The sequence below is a fragment of the Anser brachyrhynchus genome, assembly GCF_964034855.1.
Source record: "Anser brachyrhynchus genome assembly, chromosome: 1".
Lineage (NCBI taxonomy): Eukaryota > Metazoa > Chordata > Aves > Anseriformes > Anatidae > Anser > Anser brachyrhynchus.
The window spans coordinates 101,938,471-101,959,677 of record NC_137694.1 but is presented as its reverse complement, the minus strand read 5'-3'; the positions used below and the strand labels follow the sequence as shown (position 1 = coordinate 101,959,677).

General features: G+C 42.5%; 1 protein-coding gene across 3 annotated transcripts; it reads right to left on the bottom strand.

Moving 5' to 3' along the window:
- Positions 1-1,788: 1,788 nt before the first annotated feature.
- Positions 1,789-16,692, bottom strand: HAO2 (hydroxyacid oxidase 2). Of its 3 annotated transcripts, XR_013938077.1 has the most exons (9): positions 16,588-16,692; positions 13,785-13,938; positions 12,820-12,971; positions 11,713-11,996; positions 11,145-11,360; positions 9,223-9,381; positions 7,083-7,152; positions 4,322-5,739; positions 1,789-3,305 (listed from the first exon to the last, which is right to left on the bottom strand). XR_013938077.1 is itself a non-coding variant. In XM_080551372.1 (8 exons), the coding sequence occupies exons 2-8, from the start codon at positions 13,913-13,915 to the stop codon at positions 5,684-5,686; spliced, it is 1,068 nt and encodes a 355-aa protein (XP_080407498.1). In that variant the 5' UTR covers positions 13,916-13,938; positions 16,588-16,692; the 3' UTR covers positions 1,789-5,683. The 3 variants fall into 3 exon arrangements, 2 of the variants coding, with proteins under 2 accessions (XP_080407498.1, XP_080407499.1); XM_080551372.1 differs by having other exon boundaries at positions 1,789-5,739; XM_080551373.1 differs by having other exon boundaries at positions 1,789-5,739; positions 13,785-13,836.
- Positions 16,693-21,207: the final 4,515 nt, after the last annotated feature.

Genomic DNA, 21,207 nt, shown 5'->3' with positions numbered 1-21,207 from the left:
CCAAAGGAAAATGTTTAATTTGGATCCATTTTGTAGATAAACTACCCTTGCAAATAGCCTGACTCCACGTCCCTGCTACATCCTCCAGGGATGTTGGAAGGCAGCAGGGTTTGATTAGTTCTTAACCCACATGTTTACAATCTCTTTGGGCACAGCTTTTGGGGAAGATTTGACCTTGCTTGAATTTGCATGAAAGATATTCACAACAATCAAACACAGAAAGCAGCAGGACAGAGTGTAGAAAGGGGGCATGTGGCTTTGGTATACACAGGCAAAAGCTTAATCTAGATCATAGAAAACATCCAAAGTCTTGGAAAACTTGTAGAATGGGCTTGTACAATAGCCTCTCGGCCTGGTGGAACCCTGTGAGCTCTTCTTTTAAGCTCACTCACCAAATATTTTTATTTTCCTCAGAAAATGCTTTCTGGGGCCTCTTTCACAGATGTTTAAGTGTTTCCTTAGCAGCTCCATCGTAGTAAGGAAGGGTCCAGATCTGATATATTGTCCTTACTGTTTTTAGGCTGATGTTCCCCAACAACTTTGAAAGGAGCCTCTGGAGGTCTCTTCTCACAATGATGTCAGTTTAGATGAGGTTGCTCAGGGCCTTGGACAGTCAAGCTCTGAATGGCTCGAAGGATGCAGGTTTCACTAAACCTCTGGGGTCCCACTGCAGCGTGTGACCACCCTCATGAAGAATTTTTCTCCACTAATTTCTAACTGGAATTGCCCTCATTGCAGCTCGTGCCCACTGTCTTTCATTCTTTTCCTGTGCACATGTGAGAAGTTGGGCTGCACCTTCTGTGTTCCCTCCAATTGGGTAGCAAAAGGCAGTGGTAAGAGCCCCTCCATCATCTTTATTTAGCCCTCTCAGGACTGAACAAACCATGTTCACATAGTCCCTTCTTGTACAGCCTTGAAGTTCATCATAGGGTGTGATGTGCTATTATTCCTGTCTTATCTGCCTGGCTATAAGTCTGCCCACAAGGTTTGTTATTACTGGAACAGAGAGAAAGGCCTCCATGTGAAGGCCTCTGGAAGATCACTGCAGATACTTTTATCTCTGTGAGAAATTCAGGTCTAAACAGGATGAACTAACAGGGCTAGCTTCTCTTTTCTGCCTGCTTACGGCCACCTTAGGGCTTATGCAGAAGGTCACTTGGTAGCTTGGCTCCTCTCACCCATGCCAGGGAAATGGGCAAAATGACAGTTGCCAGTTGCAAAGCTCATTGCTGTGAATTGTATGTGCCCAAATCTTAATGGTATCGCATTTTTCCTCATTTTGTCTGCTCTGTGTCACTCCAGATACATACTGGTGAGCACAACACTATGGGAGAGTGCAGTTAGCACACCCAGAGCCCTCTCCTTTGGTACTTGATCACTGTGGCATGACACTGGCGCAAGCTTGACTGGCAAAATCTTTATTGCCCTTATTGCTGCATTTGTGCATTAAGGAAATGGCAGTCATAATTGGTAGACCTGCTTAGTTCTCAAATCCCCCTGGCCCTGGAGGAGAGGGGGTAGCAGGGGACAGTACACACACAGCCCTGAACTCCACTTGGTATCTTAAAGAAGACAACCACACAAAGATGGAGCAACAGGTTGGTAGAAGGTCCAGCACTCCGTCACTGCTCTGCATTTTTATCCCCTGGTTGTACAATTCAGAAAAACCTGGAGAAAGTGTAGCAGAAAACAAGTAGAAATGCTGAGTCCTCTGAGTCCCAGTCCTAGCGATCTGACCAGAACTTTGCTCACTCTTTCTGAGTTGTCTTTAAACTGTAACAATATTCATTTAAAAATGTATGGACTGTACTTTATTTTGCTTTTACACAATATTAAGCAAAATAATTGCAGATTCTGGTGATTCTGTTGGTATAAAATCTGCTGTAGACTACACATGAGAACAGGGAGAAAATTCAGTTTAGTTTATTTCTATTAATGAGTGAAGTATTTAAAATATTGGAAATGCCAGAACTAAAGAACTAAACTAACAATCTTGGTTTTACTTCCAATATGAGGGTCTTTCAATCCAGGATCTCCTTTTATTTCCAAAATCTCCATTTTATTTTCACCATCAGCCCCCAATCCCTGCAGAGGAAGAAGAATGCCAGGGAGCAGGCAGAACAATCAATGTGTATGGGTATCATAGAAAAATTGAATATCCTGAGTTGGAAGGAACCCACAAGGATCATCAATTCCAACTCCTGGGTCCCCAAAGGACCACCCAAAATATCAGACTACGTGTCTGAGGGCGTTCTCCAAATGCTTCTTGAACTCCAGAAGGCTCGGTGCCATGACCACTTCCCTGGGGAGCCTGTTCCAGTGCCTGACCACCCTCTCGGTGAAGAACATTTTCCTGATATCCAGACAGAACCTCCCCTGTTGCAGCTTCAAGACATTTCCTAGGGTCCTATTTCTGGTCACCAAAGAGAATAGATCAGCACCTGCCCCTCTGGTCCCCCTTGTGAAGAAGCTGTAGGCTGCCTTAAGGCCTCCCCTCAGTCTTCATTTCTCCAGGCTGAACAAACGAAGTGACTTCAGCTGCTCCTCATACATCTTGCCCTCCAGACCCTTCACCATCTTTGTAGCCCTAATTTGGATACTCTTTAACAGTTTTATGTCTTTCTTATACTGTGGCACCCAAAACTGCACACAGTACTTGAGGTGAGGCTGCACCAGTGCAGAATAGAGCAGAACAATCCCTTCCCTTGACTGGCTAGCACTGCTGTGTTTAATGTACCCCAGAATATGTTTGGCCCTCCTGGCTGCTAGGGCACACTGCTGGGTCATGTTCAGCTTGGTGTCAACCAAAACCCCCGATCCCTTTTTGGGGGGGCTGATCTCCAGCATCTGGTCCCCCAGTCTGTACATATAGGGTTGTCCCTTCCCAGGTGCAGGACCTGGCACTTGCTCTTGTTAAATTTCATGTTGTTGGTGATTGCCCAACCCTCTAATTTGTCTTTCTGCAAGGCCTCACCACCCTTGATGGAGTCATCAGCTCCACCCAATTTGCTGTAATCTGTGAACTTGCTCAAGGAACTTTCAAGTCCTATATCCAAATTGTTTATGAAAACATTGAAGAAGACTGGTCCTAAAATGGATTCATTCCTAATCCATAAAATTGATTCATTCCTAAAATGGATCACATGGAGTGCTTCTATTTATGCCAAAGAGTAGGGCGACAGGGTTTCTTTGAGTCCTGCAGGGAGAGGCACCAGCTGAATGGTGGAGCCTTGGACAACAGCTCCAGGGTTCAGGTATCTTCACACCAGCTGAGTCCTGCTTTGCATGACTCAGTCCTTCCTATTCTTGCAGATCCAGGGGATTAGCAGAGGGGAGAAAGAAGAAAATAGCTGTGAGTGTACAAGAAATGGAGTCTTGTGTGCATGGGAAGACTGGAAGGTGCACTAAGCAGAGGAGGTGCCCAGCAAGTTGGCAGTTCTCTGTTGCTGCCCAGCATACCTCAGCCATTTTGTGCAGCCCTGAAGTACCATATAAGCAGTGGCTGTCTGACCTTAAAAATTACTTTAAAGAAAGCAAGAAGCCATGTCTCTTGCCAGGTATTTTTAACATTACATTGCATTTTTAAAGAAGAGACACATTATATGTTTTCATTTGTAGTTTACCTAGACTTTTTTAAAAGACTTGATTAAGCCTGAGTATTTAAATCATTTAAACTCTTTCTGAGATTCAGCTTATTTCCAGTTGCACTGGCCCAATTCCCCACTGATTTACATAACACATTTATAACAAAGACCAAATGTCCACACAGGAATTTCAGCCATTGTAGATGAATTCTGTTTATGGCTTTACTTGGAGAGCATTACACAAAGATTAAAATCCAAGTGTTGTTAAGCTCCTCCTAGGCAGAAGAGCTTAGAGTAAACACATCTTTAGTGGATTACGTCGTAGCTGCAGCATTTGGATAAGCAAAAAATTGTGAAAAGCACCTTTTTGGTACTCCAGAGGCTAAAGCTGATCATAAAAAGCATAAAAATAGGTTCCACTGCTATTTCTAAAAAGGAAGCATGCAAATCCCTCCACAAGTGCCCAGTGGGAATGCATGCATTCGACTTCAAACACAGCCTGGGAGCACAGAGCCAGACAATGCTGAAGTGGTGCCAGCACAGAGCACACCCCACCACCTGTGGCTGTGGTGCTTATCAAGCAGAGTGCTCTGCTTACCCTCCAAAGGCTAGCTGCCCCCTGCCAGCTGGGAGGAGGATACTTCTGCTCACGCTGCAGCCTATGGCACAGACAAGCCCCAGTGGACGTGAACCAACATCATCTGACTTCTGCCCTGTCTACCCCTGCTCTGCCTCACCTCTGCTCTCCAGTGGCTCCCCCAGCTCTGGGCAGCAGCTTTCTTCCTTGCTCCCTTCTCCAGGCTGAAGCACAGAAAGTGGCTCTGGTGCTCCCATGAGCCTTCCCAGACTGGAATGGGAAGAGAGCATGGAGACAGCAGAGCAGGTGGCTGGCTGCTGGCAGGCTGGAAAAGCAGGAACACAACCATCCTGAGTCAATGTTTTCTCCTTAGTGCTGCCAAACCGCCACAGAAACACCCTCCCCAAGCAATCTTTCCTGTCTGTGTTGCATAAGGATATCAGCAGGAGGTAGCAGCCTATTTGGGGAGGTTGGAGAGGGAGGCTGTGGCTGCTTTTCATATATCTGCAAAGGTCCGTGACACTGGAAGGCTCATGTTAGCTACGGATATATAAAAATAATAGCCTAGATGAGGATTGAAATATTTCTGAAGAAAAATAAAGGAGAAGGGGGGCTGGTAGAGCCAACAGTATGGTAAAAGGAGATGGAATAATGAAGAGAGAGAGGAGAAAGACTTGATGATGTCATTGAAAGAATGCTACAGAAAAGGAAACTTCCATTTCGAAAAAAGAAAAAAAGAAAAAAAAAAAGGAAAAAAGAAAAATCTCCTGGTTGTTGTTATGAGAGACCACAGCACCAGCGGAGTTGTTTACGCACTGTCACAAACTGGCACCATGCTCTGAAGATGCATGTGTCCTGACCACTGCTCTGATGAGTTTACAGTCCACGTTAACCATGTAGTGAAGGAAGAGGTTCACTCTGTGGGGAGCACAGCGGGTTATTTAGGTTACTAGCGACTTCATTTCTCTGCATTTAGAAGCAGAGGACAAGACTCATCCCACCATAAAGGGGAGCTGAGGTGCCTGTTAGCTGATGCATTTTCTTTCTGTATCTGCTATGATTTCATCCAGGCAAACCCAGGCAATGGAAGACATTGATCGTAATACTGCCTGGAGCAGGAAAGTGTGTAGCTTGAGCTGCAGTCTGATGTGGTAGGATGACCAAGTGGAAGAAGCGAGGGACATAGTTTTCCGCTAAGTCTTTCTGCCAGACATAACAGATTTTGGGAGCAAGGCCCAACACAGGTAATGCCAGAGAACAAACAGTTTAAATTACATGTATTTAAGCAAGTAACATTTATCTGAAGTATTAAAGAATTCATTGGTCTCAAAAAAAAAAAAAAAAGGGCAAACTGTAATCGTTGCTAACACAGAGCCTTCCCTAATTGCTTCAGGAGTTTCCTGAAGGCCTTCTCAGACGTCTACATTCAACATTTGCATTTGCACCTCTTTTTCTCTCTTCAGTCTGTTTTGGGACCTCAGCTGTTGGCTGCTTCTGTTCAGAGCGCATTGCAGGAGGCTGTTTACAACTTTGAGAACTGAACCAGGTGCCGGCCAATTTCTGAGACACTGGCACAGCCTGAAATAAATGGAGAAATTGAACATGTTGATGAGAGAGAAAGGTCTGTGGATGAAACTTCTCTGAGTCACGGCCCACAAGCCTAATCTTGTGTGAGCTGTGTGGGCCTAGGTTGACACCTCAGCAGCTCACACCCTGGAGCCCTGCTACACAATAGCGTCTTCAGCCTTGAGATTAGGCACCAGGCTTCCCACACAAGAAAAGTTAAGCCACTAGCAGAAAAAAAAAAAAAAAAAAAAAAGATCCTTATAACAATCTGAGTGGGGAAATATCTGATTCAGGCAGAAGTGAAAGGTACACAAAAAGGACATAGGGCTGAGAGAACGCCGTGTGTCAAGTGACTGGAGATGAAGATTTGCAAGTACTGTTTCGTTTGCCCAAATCTGAGTGGAATTTCACGGCCCTTCCAAAAAGCTCCCAACCTGCTACTCTTGCCAAGTTCTGTGCCCTTTTGCAAGTAAAGCATGAGAGCCTCTTGGAAAAACCCTTGTAGTAATCTTTACTAGTGAAAAAATAACACAAAAAAACTGACCATTAAAAATTCCCCAATGGATTTCAGTTTCAGTCTCCTAGTCAGCATTGCTATCCACCTGAGTTCATAGTCACTGGAGCATGAAAGTCTTTAAAACATTATTAGAAGTGTGATAGGACCCTTTGTTAATGTTTAACTACTTCTGCACTGGACCTGAATGCTGTATTTGTTCATGTAAGTAACTGGAGGCCAGACTGTGCAAATCTGCTGTTCAGTGAGTGCTGCTCAAACGTGGCAGCTACAGGTGGGAGCACAGGTGAGAAACACAGGACTAGAAACAACAGTTAAAGCTTGGAGAAGACACAGAGGCTTTTAAGCATGTGGAAGGCAGTGATCTGAACCCGTACAAATGAGCTGTATTCTCTAGTAGACAGAGAAAAATTCTGCATCCAGTTTTTCTGAACTTTTCATGTGGGGAAAAAAAAAAGAAAAAAAAAAGTTTTATTGTACCCTAGTAAAGATTAAGTAAAATATTGGAAAATGTTCAGTTTCCAGCTGAACAGAAACTTCAGCTTTTGCTCAGCTCTACTTAGTAGTTTTGCATTTCTTCAATTTAAATTGGGTCAGAAATCTTGCTTTAACCTACATTCTCCTTGCATTTTTCATTGCTGTGGCACTTGAAATGCAAAGCAGTTTCACAGGAGACAAAGATTCACCTTAAATATAGCAACTGGAACCAGAACAATTCACATGGATTCCTTCTCTGTTACCTATCCATCAGGCTTCTGATTTCATATGGCTTGCACATGAAGCTCCAATCACATGCATAACCTCTGTACCACCAATTACAAATCACCTGCAAAATGCTTACCAGCTAAGGCCATTGACAAACGAAACTCGTCACGGAGAATCCTCAAAACATCCTGAAGACCTTCTTCACCCTGCTCCAACAAAGAAAGCAGTCAGGGTAAAAGGAGCACTGGCACAGAGCAATGCTGCAGGATGCTTGCACAGTGAGAGCTGGGACAGTCCCTCAAGTCAGTGCCAATTCCAGTCTCTCAAACAGATGAATGATTAAAATGATATGATGGATGTGCTTAGTTCATCACACATTAATTTAGATGTTTTTCCTTTTGTGATACATCTGAACAGGGAAAGAAAACAAAGCTGTTTATCACTTCTGACATTTTCTAGCTGTAGGGTTTTTTTTAGTTTTCAGTTAACCTCCACCAGTGGGCTTGTTTTAAAATGTCAAGTCTTAAAATGCTGACACTATTTTATGAAGTAATGAGAGTTTTATATATGGTAAAGCTTTAAAAACTTAAGTATACTCAGATATAGGGCTGAATAAAAATAGTATACTGTTCTTTTTCCTCCAAGCAATAACTCCAAGAAGCTCAAAATCCAATAAAATGTACATGTGATTTTGCTCTTACTGTAAAATAGTGAAAGATATTCTCTGTTTATTTTTTATTACTATTATTTTTATTTATTTTTTATTTCTGGCAATGAAGAATGCTTTGGGTGCAGACAATGTCACTTCTTCCCCATGCCCTCCCTCTCCTGTATGCTAGAGTAATGCCACTGAATCACATATCTAGGAATACCCTAAGATATATAATACCAAAACACAGATGAACTAAAAAAAAAATCCTTCTCCCTGTTTTCATTATGGAAAAAATGCAGACAAATCAAAGCAGCACCCTTTTCATGATAGGCCTATTTTCTGTGTTTATTGGCAAAAGAAACAGTGCTGCCATCTCTTCCAGGTTTCTTGCAAGACTCAGGTGTTTTCTTGCTTAAAGCCATAGTACTCACATCACTGATTATGAGTCTCATTTTAAAGACACAAAATATATCTAGACCGCAAAAATATTGTTTTTTCTTCTTGAGAAAAGCTTTAAAGCTCCAATCCAGAGGCTAAAAAGCAAAACCTTAGCAAGGAAAACAAAAACAAAAAAACTTGTGTAATTACATTTTAATATTAAATATTTTATGTTAACCTTCTGCATCAGAGGCCTGATTCATGATTCTGCATCATTGCAATACACTAGGAGTCAAGAAGCTGCAAAACTGGAACTGAGACAGAAGTGGCACGCTTGGATACCTACAGGACTTGTGCTGTGCTCAATCTTGTTAAAATGTTTTAAACATCAATAGGATAGAGTTCCATATATATTTCTAAAGAATTCATAACACCACTGTGAAACTGCTATATCAAAATCATGTATTGTTTTTGAATAAGCTGACAGCAAATAAAATTTTCAGACTCATTTTTGTGGCAAATAAGCCCACCTCCAATTTTCAAAACCAGTGGTGGTCCGGACTCCCACAGTATTATAACACCAAGCTGCAACATCAAGAAATCAGGGCCCACAAGACAATGTTATGAGTTTCAAAATCATATTTGAAATAATGAAATTCAGTGTTATTTTTAAATCAAACAAAATGTCTGGGTTTGATTCAATTTGGGGTGGTTCCACTTAAAATTCAGCAAAACCAAAAAAAAAAATGCTTAAGATTCCTCACTGGTGAAAACTGTCTCTGTGAGACTGTTAAATAACACCAGTGGAGTCTTGGAGAGTGTGTTAAGAAAGCACACACCCTGGTACGGTTCAGCCTGTAGAAGAGGAGGCTCAGGGAGGATCTTACAAATGTCTATAAATATCTGAAGGAAGGATGCAGTGAAGACAGAGCCAGGCTAATTTTATTGGTGCCCAGTGCCTGGACAAGAAGCAGCGAGCACAAACTGGAACACAAGAGGTTCTGTGTGAACATTGGGAAGCATTTCTTTACCATGCAGGTGATGGAGCACTGTCACAGATTGCCCAGAGAAATTGTAGAATCTCCCACCATGGAGATCTTCAAAAGCCACCTGGGCATGGTCCTGGGCAACCTGCACTGGGTGTCCCTGCTTGAGCAGGGTGGTTGAACCAGATGGCCTCCAGAGGTCCCTGCCAACCTCAACCATTGTGTGATTCTGTGATACAGAGTCAAACTTCCTTACTCACCTTGTAAGCCAGACCCCATAAAGCTGGTCGTCCAATAAAGACACATTTTGCTCCCAGTGCCAGCGCTTTTAATACATCACTTCCTTTCCGTATTCCACCATCTAAATAGACTTCGATTCTGCCTTGTACTGCCTCCACAACTTCAATCAGAGCATCAATCTGCAAAGAAGCAGCCACTCACAACTTGGGATCAGCTTTTGATTGCAAGACAAAGAGGAGATAACCGACATAAACAGAAAGGTATACAATACTTTAATAGCATAAACTCTCAAAATTAAGCCAAACAATTCGTCACGAATAGCTCAGTATCAAAAGCTGCACAACACAGTGCATCTCCATGCTCTAGTTGCCAAGTAGTCAGTTCTATTTTCCAATGTTTTCCTAACATTGATATTCTTTCCAGCACTTCTGGTAACTGAAAAAGAAATATTTTCACTTTCTTTCTGATTTAATTTTGAAAGACTTTAAAAATAAATTTCACTGTAAATAATACTTGTAAATAATACTTTAATTTGAGACAATGATGAAAGATAGGTGTTTGTAAAAAGGATGTCAAACTTCTCCTTGCTACTGTCCAAATTGCCAAACTCACATTTCAGTGCAGTCCTAGTGACCACCTGTTGAAAGCCTCCTCAAGCCCCATAAAGCAGCTATGAAAGATTTAATTTGCTATGCAGTACAGCCAACATATCATTTCCTCCAGGCTGTCTCTTGATTCCCTGAGGTCTTTTCTACAACATACAGCATAGTGACAGGTTGGTAGTGCAGTGCAGTACCACGCAGAGACGCTGGCTCTGGTCCCAAGATCAGTAGAACTGGTGGCATGACATTGCACTAGACCTAATTAACTCTCCTTCATAGCAAACTCAAAGATCTCTTTTCTGCAATCTCTTACACTCTCTTGCTTGATTTTCATCATCTTAGGGAGAGAAGCTGTAACTAACATCGCTAAATAGGTTTTTCCAAATGGTCATAAACTTTTCAGAATTTCAGGCTGAAAATTTTTGGGCTGAAATTTTTCAGGAGTAGCTCACCAAGAGCAGTGACAATAGCCTCTTCTGCCAGGTTTGGTACCAGAGGAGTGGCAGAGCTGAATTAAGTACCTATTGTTTTGTCTCTGTATGTAAAGAAGCTTTACACAGATGCCATTTCCATTATTATGTCTTTAGCATTTAGAATTATTTATTTATTTATTATTGTCACCTTTGACATAGAATAGAAGAGAATTCCCTGGTGCCAATTTTTATTTTACAGAGGAAAACAGAGAAAAGAAAATCCATAAGAATATGATACTATGCAATTAAGACATAAACTATGAACAATTGGAAAAATTGAGATCAAATTAAAGCAGTGAAATACATACATGTTAAACAACCCATTATTTTTTTGTACAGATTAAAAAGTGGAGGAATTTTTCTTCAGATAAGTTATTCTTTCTTCAGGCTTATGAAAGTCAATGAATTCCCATTTAGATTTGAGTCTGTGAATATGCAAGCAGATCTCTCACTAAATCTAGCTGCACTGTTTCTGCATATTTTGGCAGAGGTTAACAATGAGAGTACATTACACTCTCATTTGTACATTTTTGGTCCAGAGCTTCATTTTATTTTTGCTGCAGTTCACAAAGAATATGTGTGCACTGCACCAGCTAATGAAGAAAACTTCCAATAAGCTGGCCAGTAGTTCTGCTTCAGCAATGTGAGTTCGGTGCTCCCAAGACACTGAGAAAATACTTGAGTGGGCAGCCCAAGCCAAGGCATGCATCTTACCATTTTAAAGCTAAAGTACATCTGCACACATCCACAGCCATGCAACAAACACACAAGTCTACCAGAAGCATATATGCAAAGACGTGTACAGATAACCCAAACGTAGCACAAACGTCCATACGATACTATTGGGACATCTATTTTCTCACTTACAGTGGCAGGTCCTCCATCCAGCTGTCTTCCGCCATGATTGGACACAATAATTCCTTGAGCTCCATGCCTCACTGCCAGCTCTGCATCTTCTTTTGTCAAGATCCCTTTGATGATGATAGGTAGGCGAGTCAGACTCTGCAGCCAGTAAATATCGTTCCAGGTGACTGAAGGATCCAAGCTGTTGGGTGGCAGTCCATACTCGGAACAGTCATCTCCCTGTAGCCATAGGACAGCAAAAAAACTCATCTAAGCTGTAATAATACAGAGACTTGAAGTCTTTTCCTGCCCTAGAGGAGATGCATTAAACTTGCTAGCAATCACATTCACCAGCTCCTTAAAGCATCTATGTCTGGATGACAGTAATAACAGGGATGGAAATCAGTGCCTCCAAGGAAGCTGTACTGGGATGTTAAAACCAGAAGCCAGGCTGGCAGAAGGTCAAGCCAGAATGCTGCAGAAACAGGAGGGAAGAAGATACGTCCTGGACACAGCAGCAGTTACCCAGGGGTTCTGCCTCATGTGGCGCACACCAGCACAGTGAATGAAAGAATGAGATCATTTTACAAACCTCAAAGGCTCCCTCCAAGTTCTTCAGCTTCATGTGGGGAGGAAGCCGGAAACCATTACGGACATCATCACGTCTTTTGCCTGTGTAGGGCAGGTCCGCGGTGAGGACGAGGGCCTGGAAGCCCAAGGCCTCAGCCCGTTGGACCAGCTGCTGAGAAACTGCCCTGTTGCGGTGGATGTAGAGCTGGAACCATCGGAAGCCCCCAGGGGCAGCTGCGGAGATTTCCTCCAGCGTGCAGGTGGAGTACGTGCTGGCAATGTAGCAGGTGTTCATGGCATTGGCCGCTTTGGGAGGTATGGAAAAATAATCAGAATAAAGGTCAACTTTAACAGTCCCACCAGACAATGGGTACGGTATTTTTTATGCAGTGTTTACAGAGAACACCTGAACTCTTGTTTTATGTATATCCTGCCAAACACAGAGCTCTGCCAGTTGGCAAATACACCTCAGGGATTACAACTGGCTGTATTTGCCTTGCTCTGTTGCAGGATCATGGTGAAGAAATTCAGGTAAATTACCAACTGTTGGTTTCATTTTGGAAATAGTGTTTTAAAAACTTCATCTTCATGAAAATCTTTCTTTGAAATCTTCATGACCACTTCCTCACAGGAATGCACACTCAAATGCTCTCAGTGTACACAGAAATGCACGCAGGAAAAAAGATATTTCTGGGGGTCAGCTCTCTAAGTTTAACATATGATTGGGCAAGAGAGGTTCTGCTTTTCTCCAAACACTTTTGTGTCCTGTCTAGATGCCATGGCATTGAGGACCTGTGTGATTCTTTGGTATAACTCAGAAATGGTGTCTACAGTCTCTGTCTAAGTTTGCAGCAGCTCCCGTGGGGCTGATCTGGTATTACTAGCAGCTGGAGAAGTATAGCAATATACAGCTTCCCATGCACTCCGTGTCACCAGACCCAAGTGGGTTATCCACATGACGTGATGGGTCATCCACAAACGGGCTGTCAAAAGGTTTGCCTCTTTGAGCCTGAACACTTTGCTCAGTCACACTTCAAATTATCCTAATGGCTTCTCTGCTGCAGAGCTGGAAAAATATTTTTTTTCCACAAACCAATTTTTGGTACAAAACAGCAAAGCAGAAGAGTACCTCTGGCTGTGCTTTTCTCTCCATCGGGCCATGCTAGCTGGTGGAAGCCAGTGGGGGCAATTCCTACAGGAAAGCTGATTTCAGTCCCCAGGAGTTTAGTCCTTGTGTCCATCACGGATACATCCCGCAGCATACGTGGCCGGAAATGAATTCTGCAAGGCAATAGCAATAAAACACCCTTCAGGATAGTAGTTGCCCCATGGCTTTTCGCTTTTGAAGCTGCATGGAAACTAGGTCTTCATTTGCCTATTGCAACGCAGGAATCTGAGCCAATAAAGAAAACAACATATAAGGAGACTCTTCATCATTCCTTTTTTTTTTTTTTTGCTTTCAGAGGTCCATTCAGCCAGCAGTTCGGCCACTTCCACCTATCACTAATCCTATACACCTGCTCACTGGCCACAATACTTAATTTCTACACTTCCCACTTCAGCTTACCATACTTAATATCACCTGTGCTCCTATTGTCCATCCCACAGTTTACTTCTACTTGTAGCCCAGTGCCAGGTCTCTGTCTTCCGCTCTACCATTCATGTCTGTCCTCATTGTACATTGTACCTGCCCTCACTGTCTGCAGCACATTCCCCAAATCCCATACTACTTATGTATAGGCTTCCTGCTGTTCCCTACGTGCTACCCATTGCATCTCATTCCATTATAGCCACTCATCCCCTTTCTTGTCGTACCGTACCATACCATACCATACCATACCATACCATACCATACCATACCATACCATACCATACCATACCATACCATACCATACCATACCATACCATTTGCTTGTCCATGCAATCTCAGCCGTATTCAGGCTAACACCAGAGCATACAGCATATGCCATTTAGAGAAGTATATTTTGCTAGAGACCACCTTGAACAGGCAAGGTGTTAGGAGCCCAGATACTTGCACACAAATATAGTTTAAAAGTTTCCAGCACAACACCCCCAACTTCTTCCTTACATTACCTTTTATAGGCCAGGATGTTTTCATCTCGGGTGCTACACTCATCTGCTCCAGCTGCAAAGAAATCCCAAGCAATCCTGGGTAAATACTTTTTAGCATAAGCTTCAAAGTCTGACAAACACACCATAGCCATTGCAGAGAGATGCTCTGGGAACCCTGAAGAAAAGAATAACATTGAGTGGAAATTAGATCCCTGAACTGTCACTCTCTTCCAGGGACTCTAAGGGCATTTAATGCAAACCTTGGACCCCTCTGCCTTGCAGTAGAGTTGCTGAGATGTTGTCTCAGTCCAGGTGGCCCACCCTGTTCTTGAGACTATTTTCTGAGAGTGTCCCAGTCAGTTTCCATCTCCAAAGTGCAGTCAGCACAGCACACAACACCATGGTAAATAGCTTACAGTTGCTAGATACCTGAACAGCATTATATATCCAGGGGTGACTGTAAGCAATATTCAAAGCATGGTTATATGCTGTGCCATGCACAGTGGGCTTTTGTGTGGTGCCACAAGCTTCTCCTTGCCACTTGACGTGCTGTGCCAGACACATCCCTGGGAGGGTAGAACTTGCTGGTCTGCAATATGTTTGGCTGACTCCTACATACCCAGTGACCTCAGTATTTAGAAAACACTCCTGTGGAGAATAAAGAGCATGACAGAGGCAGCTCTCATATCAGGGTAATCTTGAGGTAATACTGCTTCACTTGACACTGGTCCCTGAACACATTTAATTTATCTACGTAGCTTCCTAAATGTCCTGTACTTGTGTCCCAAAATATTGACAAGGCTGCCCCTCATATAAATTTAGAGTCTGAAGGGCAGTGTGATGAGCTTGCTCTGATTCCTTTTGAAATATAAGTCCAAAATGACATAAATCCCTGCTTAGCTGTCACAGAATCATGGCAGAGTTAGCAAAAATAAGGGACTTTTGGAGGTTATCTAATCCAACCTCAGACTTAAAAGAACTTGTAAAAACACATCCAAGTCATCAGGATTCAACTGCTTGCTGAACTTGGTCTGTAATATATTCTGTCTCCCATACAAATGAATTACACGATTGATACTTATTTGGGTATTTCCTAAAATTTCAAGTCTTGATCTTGCAAGTGTGATGACCTCAAGAAGCTCCACCAGAATTAGAGGAGCTAAAGGGAGACTCTGGTCTTTTGCCTCTTGAGATTCCTCTTGAATCAGAACTTCTTTCCAACATCAGTTACTCCTTAATCAGGCTATGACTACCCAATGTGAATAAATATTTCATCTGACCTCAGGCAAATTTTGCCATTCATCTTCTGCCTTAGTATAATGAAAACTGGCAGATGCAGCCAAAAGAAGTAGGAAGAAGCTTGCATCTCTTTATCTCTCTTTATTCTGTCTTAATGAACAAAAGCCTGAAGAGGATACTTTAGGTCCTCTGCTATTTTAAGACACAGCAGTCATTTAATTCCATCACAAATTCCATCTTAAAACTATTTGAATTATTTATTCCACCAATTCTCCTCAAAGGCTGTCCCATAAAATCATTCACTGGAGAGTCCCTTAGGACAGTTCCCTGACAGAACAATTACTTATGGACTGACTTGTCTGAATTCAAGACCATAAAATTCAGAAGCAAGTAAAGAGTCTTCACCTAACATACTCTGGCATGAACACGTCATAAAACTATGTCCAAACTCCTAGTGCAAGCCATTGTCAAGGCCAGAGTTGGGGAAAAACACAAAATATTTTCTACACATCTTCAGTTCTCTATTGTAACAAATATCTTCTGGGTGTTTGCATTGCATGCTACAGCACTGATACACACTAAAAAAGGACCACAGAAAATTTAGACAAACTATGTCCAAATAGTTTGGACAGAAAACACTGACAAAAAGCAAATTCCATAACATGAAACATGATTCTAAGAACTACCCTCAATCTTTCAGGGAATAGAAGTGACATTGTGTGACCCAGATGTCTAATCAAACCAACATAAATGCTGACTATCAAATGCCTGCACTTACATACTTGTGATCCAGCCAGGTCTAAAAACTATGCAAATTAATGTTTTAGCAAACTGTGCCCATTTGCGAGGAAACATACAAAACACAGACAAAATCAATTTGCTAAATTGTTTGTTGCAATTACTTCTGTGGGTCTGATTAAAATAGGTATTTTTCAAGGTATATGAAAGCATAAAGTTTTAAAACAGCTGTGGTTTTGGTCTAATTTCTCTACAAATGTACAGGAAGAAGTAAATACCCTAGTTTTCAGGATTAGCCTCCCACAGCAGATTAACAGGGGTTTCAAGCTTCAACAAAACCAGTCCCACGTTTCTGATGTTGTACGCCTCTGACACAGATAAACACATAGGTTATGTACACAAATCCAACCTGTCAAATTGCAGACATGGATATGTCTCTCTAACTGAGATGCCTGTGTATACACTGGAAAATTAGGACTCCATTCCCCACTAGCAAAGAGCTAAGGATGAGAGAATCATTTGAAGACAAAGAGGAAGTGTGACTTACTTCTTCAATGTTGTTTTGTCTACCCTGGCAGGCATTAGGTAGCAGGTGGTAAAAATATCCCAAGCCTTCTCTGTATGTCTTCATGACATCAACCACAGCTGACAGCACAAGTCTTCATATACCATATATCATGACCATGAAACACATACCGTGACTTTTGCTTTCCTACTGCTAGGGAGGCCAAAGTCAGGAAGCGCAAAAAGATAAACTAAGTCCTTTAATGGTAGAATAAATCGGAATTTTAATTAATCCAGGCCCAGTCCTCATTATCTCACAGTTCAGAGCTCAGTTCAGACTTACGTTGGATTCTAGGGAGAGCAAGAGCAGGTAAGATCCTCTGTTTCAAGACAGCTTACAAGCAGGATGCAGAGAAGGTCTTTTCACTGAGTACTATTTTTTCTGCAGTCAATAAGCAACCACAAGAGATTAAAGATCAATCCTGCAATAAACTTTGTACTGTTTGTGTAACACTAACTTTGTTTGGCTATTAGATCATTAGAAGGTCCTTCCAAAAAATGCTTCACCTTGTCAACCAAGCAATTGCTTGGGACACAACATTGGAGCAGTGGCTGAAGGCTGCACATTCCCCCCCCAGGGAAGCAACAGTTTTTCTGGGGTTTGATTGAAACCCTAAACTGACCTGTTAGAAGGGATGAGAGAGGTTCAGTCACGGGCTGGCAGTGTCCCCTGTCCCGTGCTCTGCTGATGCTACAAGCAGTAGGAATGGAGGCGAAAGGACATTCCCCATGAGGAAAATTCAGTCTGTTGAAAACGTGGTAGCTCTACCAGGAAGGCTGCATGTTATCACACCTTTGTGCAGGTCTCTGAGGGAAACTAATGGGTCTACAAAAAAAAAAAAAAAAGGCTTTTTAGGTTTGTTGTGTGTTTCCACTCCACGGACAACCAAACTGTCTCCTTCAAGCCTATTGGTAACTTACTGCTGCTGTCTGTGCTACAAGTCCCACCAAAAAGATGATCCACAGACAGTGGGAGTTGTTCCAGCCCACAGCTACAGAGCCTTGAATCTTTACCACCATGTGTGAAGGAGACATTTTTTACTTCCTACAGTATATGAACAAGTAAAGTAGCCTTTGTCTTTTGCCATTTTTAAAGGGTTATGAGTGCTTTTGTGGTCCACCTGCTCTCCCCCTGGCCTTGCAGATTTCCTCCTTTGGCTCCCCACCCAGCCATCTCCCAGAAGCACTCTCTGTCCTCTCCCTTTCCTGTGCCTGGGAACTGGTGAGAATTCTCTGTGCTTCCCTCTATTTCCCCTGCTGAGCATTACAGACTGGCTCTGAGGTGCCAACAGATTTATGATATTGATTTAAATTTGCAAGATACGAAAAGTAAATATTGGACAGTTTTATTTGCCCTTTGTTGTTTTTTAGAATTTAGGCTTCGTGTTTTCAATTCTTCCAAGCAAGCATGAGAGCTTGAAACTTATATTTTTACTAACTGAAAATTGAGATATTTTTCCCTATAAACATGTGATACCAGGTGCAGAAGGTGAGGCAGAAACTTGTGAAAACATTCCTGGAGTTTTACCAGCCGTCTTGTCCTCCCAGCCCAAGCAACACAGCTGAGGCAGTGAGTGAGACAAAGGACTTGGGAGAACTAGAAACTGAACAGCACTGCAGCTTCAGGGCCTGCTATCCAAGAAGCTGCTTGGGTCTAGGACTGCAGATCTTAGCTCCTGACAACATAAATCCTAGGTCATTGACATCATCTTTGTAGCTGCAGTGAATATCTATTCTCCTCTTAGGTGTATTCGTGAAGTTCTGCCCAAAATCTACCAGGCATGATCATATAGAGCATCATCTTTTAAAGCTTTTTAAAATTCTGCCTTCAGAGCTTATTATCTGCTGACAGCACTGTGAAGCTAGCTTCTGGTATTCAGCTATCCATATGCTAGTCACAAATGAGACAAGGTATGCACATTCAGCTTAGTGCCAATGAGCATCTTGGTTCACTTTCCTGCCCAGGAAAAATCCATTCAGCATGACTTCTGAAGAAAAGATCAAAACACCGTCTGCAATACACAGAGAGAGGGAAAAAAAAAAAAAAAGTATCCCTGGAGAAGAAAAATCCTGTACTCACCCTTCTCCTCCCCACTAGATGTCAGCTTTGGGTCATATATATCAATTTATGCTGGTAATAACAAAAAGAGACCGTCAGTCCTTGATGCCCTGCCAGGCACAACGTCCTTAAAACTGACACTATCACATCACGCGAGTGCCTGCTAATAGGCTTGGAAATCTTCGTTCTCTGTGTTTTAGTCTTAGCATTTTCTGGTGCACAGCATAGCAATAAATGTAGCTACATTTAGCTACATTACATGTAGCCTGATCTTCACTTCAGCCTACAAGTTATCTGCAGGGTCCTCTGTCACATCTGTCATTATGCTACTTCATGGATGCATATTGCAGCCAACTCACCAAACCATAAAGTTCACAGTTTCTTGGTTATCATAATTTTACATGAATTAAAGATAGGCTGTGACTATTGTAGTTTGGATCAGGAGAAGGACAAGATCTCTGCTTTTGTGCTGTGGCTTTTAGGAGACTGTATATCTACATATATTCCCTTCTTTCAGCAAAATAGCAATTACTTCTTGTTCCATAAGTAGTATTTTCTCTGATACTTCTGAATACTGAATTCTGATACTCTGATACTTCTGAATTAGCTGGTGAAGTTCTAATGTTCTAAGGAAATCAAAGTTTGCTACAGAGATAATATCTAATAATGGAGCTCCTATATAATTGCAAAAGGTGGACAAGTTTTAAAGTACTGGATCCCTTTTCATTGGAGTTCAATAAAAGACTTAAAAAGACTATTTTGCTGAAAGCTTTCCTTTCTGCTTTCTTCTGAGAAGTGAAGAAAATATAGGAAATACTCACACATCTGGTCTAGTATTGCAGGTAGGGCATCAAGCAGTCAACAGCAAAAGCTTGATTTGTCCATAGTTCTGCACAGCTGGGATTTTGCAGTTGCTTACTTTTCATACTAACATAGTCAAAGGCTCGTGAGTCCAAACACAGAGATCCTGTGTAAATCTGTGCTCTAGTTCCTGTTATAATCACAATGCTCATTACTCCGGCTGGTTATCTTCGTTTGCTTTCCACAGATCGCAAATCGCCATGGCTCAAGCTGACATCTACCTCACTGACACATCCACTAGTGACGGGTTCAGTTCAGGACTTTACAACACTCAGTGAAGAATCTGCTGAAGGATAAAGGAGAAAATAACTATAAGCAATGTAAACCAGAACACAACGTAGTTTGCATATAGTCACTACGGGTTTTCCTTATCAGATGTGTTTCTTGGGCATATGCCCGGTGTTTGGAAGGAAAGCTGTTTCTCCTTGCATGTCAGTCATGCAAGCAAGTTCTCCCATAATTAAATATTTAAATAGCCACCCCTCTATTATAGTTGTAGATGGCCATGAATCTTGTATTTAACCTTGCCTAACACTTTTGATTATAAGATCCAGTTTTCAGTTGCTTATAATTGTGTCATATTTTAAACATTCAAGGCTGAAATTTTCTATCCTCAGTCTCTGTGTTGGGCTGAATTTTTGGAGGAATATTTCACTCAAAAGATGGTCAGCAACTTCCAAGGATGAGGTTAGAGAAAAATATGGTGGTTGGCCCATGCTGAAAACGTCCCACGGTGGTTTCACAGCAGAACTTGGGCAGCTCAGTGCTTCATGCAGGGACTTGAAATTAGTGGGAGCTGATTCCTGGGTGCATCAGCCTGTACTTGCTGGCCATATGAAAAACCAACCAGATCTGGTCTAACTGTAAATCACTGTGCTCTGCCTGCACATGCTTAGCAGAGTTTGCCTGAAATCCAGATGTTATTTTTGCTGAGGACTTGTCTAGGACAGAGCATGCTTCTGCTCAGGGCCAAAGGAACTCAAAAAGCCCCAAACACAAGAGAGCTAGAGAGCTGCCGCCCCCAAGCCACCTGCGCTTGTGTTCAGCAAGCACAGGAGGGGAGGAGAAGAGAAACAAAATGGATCAAAACTGAGTTGCAGGACAGCACCTGGGGACAGACCGGTTGGGATGGGGCAGAGGGAACAAAGCAAGGGACGGAGCAGATGGGAGTAAAATAGGGTGGGAACAGGGCAGGATGACAGGATTTCAGGGGGACAGAAGAATGCAGAGAAAGGACGAATTTAGGGATGAGGCAGAAGGGGACAGCCTATGACACACTGAGCAGAAAGAGTTCTAGGAGGCCACCAAATATTTGGCTGTTCCTTCTGTAACCACCTCTGTCTCCAAAACCCAGAAGAGCGCTTGATTTATTCTCAGCATTACTCTGCAGAACAGCAAATAGCTACGAGGCCCTTTGGGAAAATATGTCTCATCTACCCCCAGTGTTAGATGCTCAAAAAGGAAAAGTGTTTCCTGCTGGTAGACGAATTCATTAGCTCATGCGGCCAGGCTCTCTGCTGTGTGCCTGGAAACCCAACCATATAAAGTCTCTCATCTCATGTGTACTGTTACATGTAATACAACATAACTTCGGAGCTTTTCTTTCTTGCTTACCTAATGTGCTGCTATGTCACCTGATTTTCCCCATAAGATAGCTGCATCTTAATTTGACAGCTGCACCAGCCTTAGAGAAGGTCTGAAGTACATCAGGTGTAACATCAGGTGTAACCATGCAGCAGGGAGCACCAAGCAAAAATCTGCTGAACTAGGGACAACAGGGCACAGTACAGTGAAAAGGCAAGATGCAAAAGTAGATTGGGTCTGGAAAGAAATGCTGAGGCTAGTAATCCACAGCCAGTATCACTAGTAACTGGCTAGTACTGACTAGTAATCCACAGGCACTAATACTAGTAATGCTGTGTCAGCACAGCTCCTCTGCTTCCAAGGTGAGCGTTTGGAGCTGTTCTTGAGATTCCCAGGGCA

What these genes read in the sequence shown, in the direction of transcription:
- HAO2 (XM_080551372.1), bottom strand. Translation starts at nt 13,915, where the DNA reads ATGGCTATGGTGTGTTTGTCAGACTTTGAAGCTTATGCTAAAAAGTAT. An exon ending in AGAGAAAAGCACAGCCAGAG is followed by an intron (nt 11,997 to 12,819) that starts GTACTCTTCTGC and finishes TACCTCCCAAAG; the next exon opens with CGGCCAATGCCATGAACACC. An exon ending in TGGATGGAGGACCTGCCACT is followed by an intron (nt 9,382 to 11,144) that starts GTAAGTGAGAAA and finishes GCTTCTTTGCAG; the next exon opens with ATTGATGCTCTGATTGAAGT.